Genomic DNA, 12160 nt, shown 5'->3' with positions numbered 1-12160 from the left:
TTCCCATGGTGGGGGGACTGGGGGGGGCAAAGGCACTTGAGACGAACCACAAAAGGGTGCCCCACCCTGTGCATGTTGACTCAGAGGTCAGTCCTCCTCTGTTCAAGGGGGGGGGCAGCCCCATTCCACCCAGTGATGCTCCTCTCTGTTTAACACCCTCCATCTCCCTTCTCACTGCTGCCCCCCCATCGCTCCTCAAAGGCTCTGCCTGCTGTGTCAGGGGGCCGGTCTGGGCGGGAGGGGAGGGGTGAGCTCCTCCAGGACCCTGACCTGCCCCCCTCCGAAACCTGCTGCTGAAATCCCTGCCTCAGTGGGGCTCCTGGTAGAACCATCTCCATGGGGGGAGATATGGAGAGCAGCTGAAGTAAGAAGGAGACTAAAGGAAAGGATTTGCTTCTTGGGAAGGGGGTGCCCCTCCCCCCCATGTTGGCAGAGTGAGGAACAATGGGGGAGGGTTTGCTGTCCTGTTTATGTGCCCCTGAAGGGGAGGGAAGAGGCACATTTTGGATTTCCTGGAGCTTGGGAAAAACACCTGACCGGTTTCTCTCCTGCTAAGCAAAGAAAACGGGTAAATGTGTGGCAGGATTTAAAACTAATCAGACAGGTTCAGGTCTGTGCTCATGAGGGGCCAGTTTCGACCCCCTGGTTATTTTTCACCCTGTTCTATCTCACAGAGTTGGGAAGAAAGAAGCATAGCTCCTTTCTTTGAAGTACAACTGGGACAGTCCCGGAAGTGGCCAATTTTTTGCCTCCTCCGGATCTCCTACAGGCAGCACAATGGCCTCAGAGGCACCGTTTGCATTGTCTCTTCTTCAAGGTGGAGTGGAAAGAGGAGCCAGGCAGCTTCCTCAGGTAAGGAAAGAGCAATGGGAGCAGGGAGGAGGGAAGAGGCACAGATGGGACCACCCAGCCTCCCTGTGTGTTGAGTGGGGTGATGGGGATCTAAGAGAAGCTCTGTTTTCTTCCTCTTCTTCCAGGCCCTCTTGACCTTTGAGGAGGTGGCTGTGTTTTTCACGGAGGAGGAGTGGGCTCTGCTGGATTCTGGCCAAAGAGCTCTGCACAAGGAAGTCATGGAGGAGAATTATGAGATGGTGGCCTCTCTAGGTAAGGGAATATTTGTATCCCTCTTGGCTGTTAGACGTTGGAGGTGTGACTCTGCTGTTTGTGCCATTTATTCATCCCATGTCTTCTTCTTTGGTGACCCCTCGTAGCTGAGTAAAATTGCCTTCCATGAACACGGTCTTAACGGTGTGTCAATTTAGTTTCTATTTTGGATCCACACATCCTTCCACAGTGGGGACATAGGTTTTCGGGCAGGAGTTAATTACAGTGAGCCTTTGCCAATGTGCTTTCCTCTTAGCTTGTTTCTCCCTTTTGTCCTGAGTTTGTGCTTCTTCAAAATCCATGACGCCTTTGGTAGAGGTTATTCTCCACCTGGATGATGATGATGATGATAGTAATAATATTGATTTATTTATTTCCCGCCCATCTGCCCGGGTTTCCCCAGCCACTCTGGCCGGCTCCCAACAAAATATTAAAAATAGAATCAAACCTTTAAAACTTCCCTAAACAGGGCTGCCTTCAGATGTCTTCTAAAAGTGAGATATTTGTTTATTTCCTTGACATCTAGTGGGAGGGTGTTCCACAGGGCGGGTGCCACTACGGAGAAGGACCTCTGCCTGGTTCCCTATAACCTCACATCTCGAAGTGAGGGAGCGCTCGCAGACCAGTGTTTCCCAATTTTCTGTGCTTGTACTGCATTTTTTAAAGATTTGCCTAGAAACCTCTTTGGTTGGCCATCGGTATTTCCCATTCCATTCTTAAGTTGGCAATAGAGTACTTGCTTTGGAAGACAATAATCTGGCATCCGAACAACATGACCAGTCCAATGAAGTTGATGTTGAAGATTGTATTTTGTCAGTAGGTAATTCTTCATAAGCTGATATTGTGGTATGAATTTGCAAAAAAAACCTATGTGTAATATACAAAGAGACACCATACAAATAATGGTGGCATGAGCTTTACTGGTGCACGTCATTTATTAGCTTTTAATTGGCCACCAGATACTATGCTGTCTTTGCTTCACAAGATTAATCTTTTTCAATATTTGTACAGTAACATATGACAGAAACAGCACTTCTGTTTTACTTATTCCTCATAGCAGAGACATTCATACAGCGGTACCTTGGGTTACGAACTTAATTCGTTCTGGAGGTCCATTCTTAACCTGAGGCGCATTTTCGCTAATGGGGCCTCCCGCGCTGCTGCCACATGATTTCCGTTCTCATCCTGGGGCAAAGTTTGCAACCCAGAGCAACTACTTCCGGGTTAGCGGAGTTTGTAACCGGAAGGTATTTTGTAACCTGAGGTACCACTGTATTCAAGTCTGAGCCCATCTTCTCACTTGGAACAAAAAAATACAGGGATGTTGTCCTGGACCAATTGAGAGGTCCATACTTCCACTTTGCTGTGAGACTGTACCTTTCTGTCTCCTTCAATGTGTAGGAATACAAAAAGATCCCTTTTGGATCAGAACGAGGGCCCATCTTTTCCAGCATCCTGGTGCAGGTTTAGGTGATGTGAACAGTTTCCTGGAATGTATCAGCCAGATATTACAGATCAGGGAGGAAGCAGAAAACTGAATACAGAGGCATAGCATTTTCACAGGAGGGGGAAGATGGAGAAAGTGTGTCCCTCCAGAGGTTGCTGCACTACAACTCCCATCAGCCCTGGTCATTGGACTTCTTTAGTTGGGTTGATGGTACTTAGAGTCCAACCACATCTGGAGGGCCATAGATACCTAACCTCAGCATAGAAGGTTTCTCTTGGTATTCAGTGTTACATGTGAGTTGAAGGTAGAACTGGATACTAAGGGTTCTGGAGATTATTTTCAGATTTCCTTTCTTTTCCTAAAATGTGGTACATGGGAGAGGGAGGAATGCTGGAGGTGTTAAAATAGGAGAAGGTGCTGATTGGTCTTGCTGAGTGTTAAGTTCTCTTGCTGTTTTTCTTGAATACCTAACAAAATTCTCTTTCTCTCCCACTTTCAACTAGGTGATGGAGAAGACAACCAGAATTTTGACGGGCCATCTGTAAAGTACTTCAGCATGAGTGAACACCTTAGCACACAACTACAAACTAACACAGGGGAGAAACCCTTTAAATGCATGGAGTACGGAAAGAGCTTCAGTGAGAGTGGAAATCTTACAAGACATCAACAAAGTCACACAGGGGAGAAACCATTTAAATGTATGGAGTGCGGAAAGAGCTTCAGTCGTAGTGCAAACCTTAGTATACATCAACGAACTCACACAGGGGAGAAACCATATAAATGTATGGAGTGCGGAAAGAGCTTCAGTCAAAATGCAAACCTTATTGTACATAAGCGAACTCACACAGGGGAGAAACCATTTAAATGTATAGAGTGTGGAAGGAGCTTCAGGATTAGTGCAGTGCTTAGTGTACATCAACGTATTCACACAGGGGAGAAACCATTTAGCTGTATGGAGTGCGGAAAGAGCTTCAGTCAGAATGCAAACCTTATTAGACATCAACGAAGTCACAGAAGGGAAAAACCATTTAAATGTGTGGAGTGCGGAAAGAGCTTCATTTGTAGTGCAAGCCTTACTATACATCAACGAACTCACACAGGGGAGAAACCATATAAGTGTATGGAGTGCGGAAAGAGCTTCAATCAGAATGCACACCTTATTGCACATCAGCAAACTCATACAGGGGAGAAACCACATAAATGTATGGAGTGCGGAAAGAACTTCAATCAGAATGCACACCTTATTGCACATCAGCGAACTCATACAGGGGACAAAGCATTTAGATGTGTGGAGTGTGGAAAGAGCTTCAGTCGTAGTGCCAGCCTTACTATACATCAACGAATTCACACAGGGGAGAAACCATTTAAATGTATTGAGTGCGGAAAGAGCTTCAGTCAGAATGTAAACCTTACTATGCATCAACGAATTCACACAGGGGAGAAACCATATAAATGTATGGAGTGTGGAAAGAGCTTCAGTCATAGTACAAGGCTTACTATGCATCAACGAATTCACACAGGGGAGAAACCATTTAAATGTATGGATTGTGGGATGGGTTTCAGTGAAGGTGGAACACTTACAAGACATCTACGAACTCACACAGGGGAGAAACCAGGTAGATGTATGGAATGTGGCAAGAGCTTCAGTCAACGTTCATACCTTACTATACATCTTCGAACTCACACAGGGGAGAAACCATTTAAATGTATGGATTGTGAAAAGAGCTTCAGTTACAGTGGCTCTCTGAGAAAACACCAACAATCTCACAGAGAAGCAAATGTTTAAATGGAAGTAGTGAGGAAAGTGTTTCAATTAGAATGGAGTTCTTAATTAACACCTATGGACTCTCACAGGGAAGAACCCATTTAGATGTATGGAGTGTGCCATGTTTTCCTCACAGAGTTCACTTTGTCTCTTATATCAACCCGTATATGGAAAATTCAATTGTAAATGCATGAAGTGTATTTGATGTTTTGGTGTTTGTATGGAAAGTTGTACATATATGTATTAAAGCAATGAAGGTAATGTCTCATAATAGTAAATATAATGAAAGATACAATGTACTATTAGGGATGTGCAGAATGTGACCCTGGAGTTCTCATTGTGAGTGAACGTGCTGAGAGTCCATTGATATTTGGTCTTTGGCAGAGAGAGTTGGGAATGGAGAGTTATGAAAAGTGGAGCACGACAGTGGTGTTTAGGAAGCAGGATTTGCTCTGGAATCATAGAACTGTAGAGTTTAAAGGGACTCCAAGGGTCTTCTAGTCCAATTCCCTGTTATAAGAGCAGCAGTGTAATGGCTTGGCTTTCTCCTACAGAAGCGAGACAGCTCCGGCAGTAATTATCTCAGATTTATTGCTGCAACACGTAAATCACTGCGGAGCTCAGTCCTCGGCGTCTTCTCCCAAGTTTGCTGTTGTCGTCTGAGCTCTGCCCCTTCCTTCCCCAGCAATGAAAACCCCACCTTCGCTTTCTCTCTCTTTTCTGCCTCTCACATATTCTCTTGAGCCTACATGTTTTTTGGCAGGCTATTTCTGCAGTTGGAGCTCCCACTGACAGTCTGTTTTCCCCCTTTCCTGCTCTTCTTTGAGAGCAGGCTCCTACTGCAGCTTAGCTTCACATTCCAGCCTAATCTCATCTCCCTGTGTCCCAGCATTCTCAAGACACTGTCAGCAGAGGCACGAAAGGCAAGGAGCTGACAAGCAGTATAAATCCCTTTTTTCTAATTGCAACAAAAGACCAATGGAAACACAGAAAGACTGAAACCGCCATTTTGTGTCACAAGTAATCTTTAAACTGTCCTACGTTATTTATCTTTTAAAAAATCATTGTTTTACAATACCTTCTCATTCATGGCTACGTGTCATGTTCGGGAGTTCCCCCCCTCCCTTTTGGTAGCTCACCAATGAGAATTAATGAGCAGTTGGTAGATTTCTAGTCTTTTTATTCCCGTATCATGTTGCTAGCACAAACAGGCAACTCCACGCGTCCAAGGGGATGTCCCCCCCCACTTCTTCTCCTTTGTTCTCTGACAGTCACATATCTCAGAGAGTTGGGGGGGGAGTTCCCCCCCCACTCTGATTGATGTATCACCCAGCTGCTTCCCTCCTTTCTGTTTCCTAGCTACTATCTCAATGCTGGGTAGCTCCTGTCTCAAACTTGCAGCCTCTGAATATGCCTGTCTCTCTGCATTGTGATACTCTGGAGGGGGGGGGGGAAATCTTCCCTCTCCTCTTCTGTTAGAATCTGATCTTCCTGCGATTGCATTCCTCAATCCTCCGATTCAGATCAGTCCCTGACACTACATTCATGGCATAGTAGACAAAATCCCTGGTGGCAGCCGGAATAAAGGAGGTGCTGAGGGGAAGAACCAATATGGGGAGGGAAGGTGGCACAGGGAAATGTGGGCATTTCCAGTGGTTTCAGGAGAGTCATTTCCTTGTGGAGAGAGGAATCTCTGTGCCCCCATAACTGGCCCATCTTTCAGATATCTGTAGAAAGAGCAGGCAGTATAGGAGGCTGAAAGCAGAGTTAATCTGGATCTGCTCCTCCCTCTGCCGGCATTGAGCATTTGCCCTTGACATGAAGCAGCCACAAACAAGTGCTACAAGATGCCCACAGTTGGACTTCACCCCCAAAGGCCCCTTCCTCCATCGCCCCCCAAGACAGACAGGGTCTCTTTGCCTGATGAGGATTTCATCTGGGACCTGCTGCATGCAAAGCATTGAATTCGAGACCTTAAAATAAATAAATCATTTTTTTTCAAATAATAGCTTTGTCCACTGCCATAATATCACAGAATGATCACTCCAATCCTCAGTCCCACATCACAGTCATGTTGGCTCCCCCAATACCCTCAATAGGAACCCAACTACTGATCTGCTTGGCTAGACACTTCCAATCATTATATCCCCTCCACAAAAACCTCTGTGATGATGGTGGTGGTGGCATTAAAATATCCTTTTTGTTCTTCAATCAAGGGAGAAAAAGGGAGACCAGACTGTGTTAAAGGTTATCTTTTTTGGAGATACCTTTGATTAGACACCAATGGTATGTGGGGTGTTCTGACAGAGCAATGATCCAGATGTTATTGATCCAAGCCTCTATTGCTCTTTTAGAGCTTTCCTTCCATCGTTTTGCAGTAACTGAAATCTAGCTGCTGTGAACAGAAAGGAAATTAATTCTTTAGACTGAAGCGTAGAATATGGGGTCAAAACGGTTATAATAAGGTAAGTGCTGAATTAGGACAGATAGATCGTTGAGAGATTTTGGAGGTAAGATAAAAAGCTCTTCCCCAGAAGTCATGGACCATGGTACACCCCCACCAAACGTCAAAGTAAGAATCCGAGACCTTCTGCATGCAAAGCAACTGCTCTACCACTGAGCTGCACCCCCCTAAAAACATAACAAAGCCTAACTTTCTTCATCAGCTCCCTCTTTTTTACAAAAGGCACGCATTACAATGACACTGGACCACCATTTAGGGTTGTCTTAAGTTACTGCTCTAAACCCCTTCCCAGGGGGGGGGGCTTTTCAGAAATGCGGTGGGGGGGTCCGTCTTTCGCTGCCTCTGCGGGGAATTGAACCCAATAATATCTCATTAAATAAACAGAAATATAGAGCTCGGTGAATTGAACTTCTGTTTCCAGGGAGGCGGGAGGCGGATCTCCTGCCCCTCCCCCTCCCTCTGGGTCAATGAGCTCCGCTTCCTAGAGTGGCAGGAAATTTGTTTTCTTTTTTTGCGGGGGGGGGGAGGCTATTTTGAGGGGAGGGGTCTCCATCCTCATTCCCGGAAGAGAAGCGGACTTGGAGACGAGGAGAAAGAGGTGCCGCATATTGGGGGGTTATTTGGGGAGGGGGGTGGGAGAAGGATTTGCTTTGCCTCCCCCTGAATCTGCAAACAGGGCAGCTGGGAAAGGAGGCGGGAGGATTGGGGGTGGGGGGCTGAAAGGAAAGCAGGGAGGGGCTCCGCCCTTTCACTGTGGGAATCAGTGGGGGTGGGGTGGATGCAGGACATCCTGTGGGTTCCCCCTCCCCCAACAGGGTTTGCATTGCAAGATCCTTTTTGAAGCGCAGAGATCAAGCCAGGCTCCCATGGTTGGGGGGGACTGGGGGGGGGCGAAGACACTTTAGAAGAACCAGAAAAGGGTCCCCCCCCCAGTGCACCCTAACTACAAAGGGATTTGCAGCCCCACCCTGTGCATGTTGACTCAGAAGTCAGTCCTTCTCCGTTCAAAGGGGGGGGGGGCAGCCCCATTCCGCCTAGTGATGCTCTTCTCTGCTTAACACCCTCCATCTCCCTTCTCACTCCTGCGCCCCCATCGCTCCCCGCAGGCTCTGCCGCCTGCTTCAGGGAGCCAGTCTGGAGGGGAGGGAAGGGGTGAACTCCTCCAGGACCCTGATCTGCCCCCCTCCAAAATCTGCTCCTGAAATCCCTGCCTCAGTGGGGCTCCTGGTAGAACCATCTCCATGGGGGGAGATATGGAGAGCGGCTGATGCAAGAAGGGAGACTAAAGGAAAGGATTTGCTTTTGGGGAAGGGGGTGCCCCCCCCCATGTTGGCAGAGTGGGGAACAATGGGGGAGGGTTTGCTGTCCTGTTTATGTGCCCCTGAAGTGGAGGAAAGAGGCACAGTTTGGATTTCCTGGAGCTTGGGAAAAAACACCTGACCGGTTTCCCTCCTGCTAAGCAAAGCAAGGAAAATGGACACACGAGTGGCAGGATTTAAAACTAATCAGGCAGGTTCAGGTCTGTGCTCATGAGGGACCAGTTTTGACCCCCTGGTTATTTTTCACCCTGTCTTATCTCACAGAGTTGGGAAGAAAGAAGTGTAGCTTCTTTCTTTGAAGTACAACTGGGACAGTACCGGAAGTGGCCAATTTTACGCCTCCTCCGAATCTCCTACAGGCAGCTCAATGGCCTCAGAGGCACCATTTGGACCGTCTCTTCTCAGAGGTGGAGAGGAAAGAGGAGCCAGGCAGCTTACTCAGGTAAGGAAAGAGCTTTGGGGAATTGGATAGGAGAGAAGAGTGGCACAGATGGGACCACCCAGCCTCCCTGTGTGTTGAGTGGGGATGATGGGGATCTAAGAGAAGCTCTGTTTTCTTCCTCTTCTTCTTCCAGGCCCTCTTGACCTTTGTGGAGGTGGCTGTGTTTTTCACAGAGGAGGAGTGGGCTCTGCTGGATCCTGGCCAAAGAGCTCTGCACAAGGAAGTCATGCAGGAGAATTATGAGATGGTGGCCTCTCTAGGTAAGGGCACATTTTTATTCCTCCTGGCTGTTTGACGTTGAAGTTGCAAAACTACTGTTTGAGCCATTTATTCATGCCCTGTCTTCCTCTTTGGCGAAGCCTCGTAGCCGAATAAGATTGTCTTTCATGAACATGGTCTTAACGGTGTGTCCGTAAGTGACTGTAGAGTCCAATTCTAGATCCACACATCCTTCCACAGTGGGGACATAGGTTTCTGGGCAGGAGTTAATTACAGTGAGCCTTTGCCAAATGTGCTTTCCTCTTAGCTTGTTTCTCCCTTTCATCCTGAGTTTGTGCATCTTCAAAGTCCATGACGCCTTTGGTAAAGGTTATTTATATATAATTGGATAACAACAACAACAACAATTTATCATTTATACCCCGGCCATTTGGCTGGGTTACCTCAGCCACTCTGGGCAGCTCCCATTAATTTTTTAAAAATAGAATGAAACATTAAAAACTTCCCTAAACAGGGCTGCATTCAGATGTCTTCTAAAAGTCAGATAGCTGTTTCTTTCCTTGACATCTGATGGGAGGGCGTTCGACAGGGCGGGCGCCGCTACCAAGAAGGCCCTACCTGGTTCCCTGTAACCTCACATCTCGAAGTGAGGGAGCGCTCGCAAACCAGTGTTTCCCAATTTTCTGTACTTAAACTGCATTTTTAAGATTTGCCTTGAGGCCGTCTTTAAGCCTCTTTTGTTGTCCACCGGTATATCAATTTCCATTCTTAAATTGGTAATAGAGTGGTTTCTTTGAAAGACGATAATCAGGCATCTGAACAATATGACCAGCCTACCGAAGTTGATGTTGAAGATTGTACTTTATAGCAACACAGTACTTTTGTCAGTAGGTAACTCTTCATAAGCTGATATTGTGGTATGAATTCGCAAAAAAAAACCCTCTCTATGTATAATATTCAAAGAGACACCATACAAATAAATGGTGGCATGAGCCTTCCTTTTCCACGTCATTTATTAGCTTTTAATGGGCCACCATATACTATTGATACAGTGGTACCTTGGGTTACAAACTTAATTCGTTCTGGAGGTCCATTCTTAACCTGAGGCACATTTTCGCTAATGGGGCCTCCCGCGCCGCTGCCACATGATTTCCATTCTCATCCTGGGGCAAAGTTTGCAACCCAGAGCAACTACTTTCGGGTTAGCGGAGTTTGTAACCCGAAGATTTTGTAACCCGAGGTACCACTTTATTCAAGTCTGAGCTCATCTTCTCACTTGAAGCAGAAAAATACAGGGATGTTGTCCTGGACCAATTGAGAGGTCCATACTTCCACTTTGCTGTGAGGCTGTACCATTGTCTGTCTCCTTTCAGTGTGTACGAAAGGATCAGAACAAGGGCCCATCTTTTCCAGCATCCTGGTGCAGGTTTAGGTGATGTGAACAGTTTCCTGGAATATATCAGTGAGATATTACAGATCAGGGAGGAAGGAGAAAACTGAATACAGAGGCGTAGCATTTTCACAGGAGGGGGAAGATGGAGAAAGTGTGTCCCTCCAGAGGTTGTTGCACTACAGCTCCCATCATCCCTGGTCATTTGACTTCTTTTCTTCAGTTAATGCCACTTAAGAATCCAACCACATTTGGAGGGCCATAGAAGGTTTCTCTTGGTATTCAGTGTTACATGTGAGTTGAAGGTAGAACTGGATACTAAGGATACTAAGGGTTCTGGATATTATTTTTAGTTTTCTTTTCCTAAAAATGTGGTACTTGGGAGAGGGAGGAAAACCGGAGGTGTTAAAAAAAGAGAAGGTGCTGATTTGTCTTGCTGCATGTTAATTCTCTTGTTCTCTTCCCTGAAGACCTAACAATATTTTATTTTTCCCCACTTACAACCAGGTGATGTAGAAGACAATCAGAATTTTGAGGGGCCATCTGTAAAGTACTTCAGCATGAGTGAACACCTTAGCACACAACTACAAACTAACACAGGGGAGAAACCCTTTAAATGTATGGAGTACGGAAAGAGCTTCAGTGAGAGTGGAAATCTTCGAAGGCATCAACAAACTCACACAGGGGAGAAACCATTTCAGTGTGTGGAGTGTGGAAAGAGCTTCAGTCGTAGTGCAAGCCTTACTATACATCAACGAACTCACACTGGGGAGAAACCATATAAATGTATGGAGTGCGGAAAGAGCTTCAATCAGAATGCAAACCTTATTGTACATCAGCGAACCCACACAGGGGAGAAACCATTTAAATGTATGGATTGTGGGATGGGTTTCAGTGAAGGTGGAACACTGACAAGACATCTACGAACTCACACAGGAGAGAAACCATTTAGATGTATGGAATGTGGAAAGAGTTTCAGTCAACGTTCATACCTTACTATACATCTTCGAACTCACACAGGGGAGAAACCATATGAATGTTTGGAGTGCGGAAAGAGTTTCAATCAAAGTGTACATTTGAGAATACATCAACGAACTCATACAAGGGAGAAACCATATAAATGTTGGGAGTGTGGAAAGTGCTTCAGTAAGAGCGTAACTCTTAGAAAACATCAGGAATCTCACAGGGAAGCAACGGTTTAAATGTTAGGAGTGTGGAAAGTCTTTCAATGGAGTTCTTAATTAACAGCTACAGACTCTCATAGGGAGGAACCCATTCACTTTTATGGAGTGTACCAGGTTTCCCCACAGAGTTCATTTTGTCTCTCATATCAACAAACTCTTATATGGAAAATCCATTGTAAATGCATTAAGTATGTTTTATGTTCTGGTGTTTGTATGGAATATTGTACATATATGTATTAAAGCAATGAAGGTAATGTCTCATAATCATAAGTATAATGAAAGATACAATGTACTGTTAGGGGTGTGCAGAATGAGACACTGGAGTGCTCATTGTGAGTAAACATGTACTGAGAGTCCATTGATATTTGGTCTTTGGCAGAGTTAGTTGGGAATGGAGAGTTGTGAAAAGTGGAGCATGACAGTGGAGTTTAGGAAGCAGGATTGGTTCTGGAATCCTAGAACTAGAGTTTAAAGGGACTCCTAGGGTCTTCTAGTCCAATTCCCTGTTATAAGAGCAGCAGTGTAATGGCTTGGGTTTCTCCTACAGAAGCAAGACATCTCCGGCAGTAATTATCTCATATTTATTGCTACAACACTTAAATCATTGCGGAGCTCGGTCCTCGGCGTCTTCTCCCAAGTTTGCTGTTGCCATCTGAGCTCCGCCCCTTCCTCCCCCAGCAATGAAAACCCCATAAATCCACTACAGCATGGCTATAAACCTGTACGTTCAACTGCTAAAATATACATCCAATATGTACCAATTGAGAATTATGTTACTGCTTTATGAATGAGCACTGTGTTTTATGAATAGACTCTGTATTTTGTG

General features: G+C 45.7%; 2 protein-coding genes across 6 annotated transcripts in view; both read left to right on the top strand.

The window, feature by feature from the left end:
* Positions 1 to 12160, top strand: part of LOC309364725 (uncharacterized protein) — a 30034-nt gene that overhangs the window by 15927 nt on the left and 1947 nt on the right. For 2 of the 5 annotated variants that reach the window (XM_081902532.1, XM_081902533.1), the window contains exons 2-4: positions 675 to 852; positions 978 to 1104; positions 3055 to 4677. The exons of 1 other annotated variant lie outside the window; for it this stretch is intronic. In XM_081902532.1, coding sequence (XP_081758658.1) covers positions 778 to 852; positions 978 to 1104; positions 3055 to 4337 — 1485 coding nt within the window. In that variant the 5' untranslated portion in view covers positions 675 to 777 and the 3' untranslated portion in view covers positions 4338 to 4677. Of the gene's footprint in view, positions 1 to 674; positions 853 to 977; positions 1105 to 3054; positions 4678 to 12160 lie in introns of those variants that run through there. 2 more of the 5 variants (XM_081902530.1, XM_081902531.1) reach the window with 2 other exon arrangements.
* Positions 7298 to 12142, top strand: LOC309365076 (uncharacterized protein). Its single transcript, XM_081903212.1, has 4 exons — positions 7298 to 7378; positions 8364 to 8541; positions 8675 to 8801; positions 10658 to 12142. Exons 2-4 carry the CDS (start codon positions 8467 to 8469, stop codon positions 11350 to 11352), a joined length of 897 nt encoding a protein of 298 aa, XP_081759338.1. The 5' UTR covers positions 7298 to 7378; positions 8364 to 8466; the 3' UTR covers positions 11353 to 12142.

This window comes from Podarcis melisellensis (assembly GCF_964234715.1).
Source record: "Podarcis melisellensis genome assembly, chromosome: 2".
NCBI lineage: Eukaryota > Metazoa > Chordata > Lepidosauria > Squamata > Lacertidae > Podarcis > Podarcis melisellensis.
The sequence above is the reverse complement of the archived record's forward strand: the minus strand, read 5'-3'. Positions and strand labels throughout refer to the sequence as shown.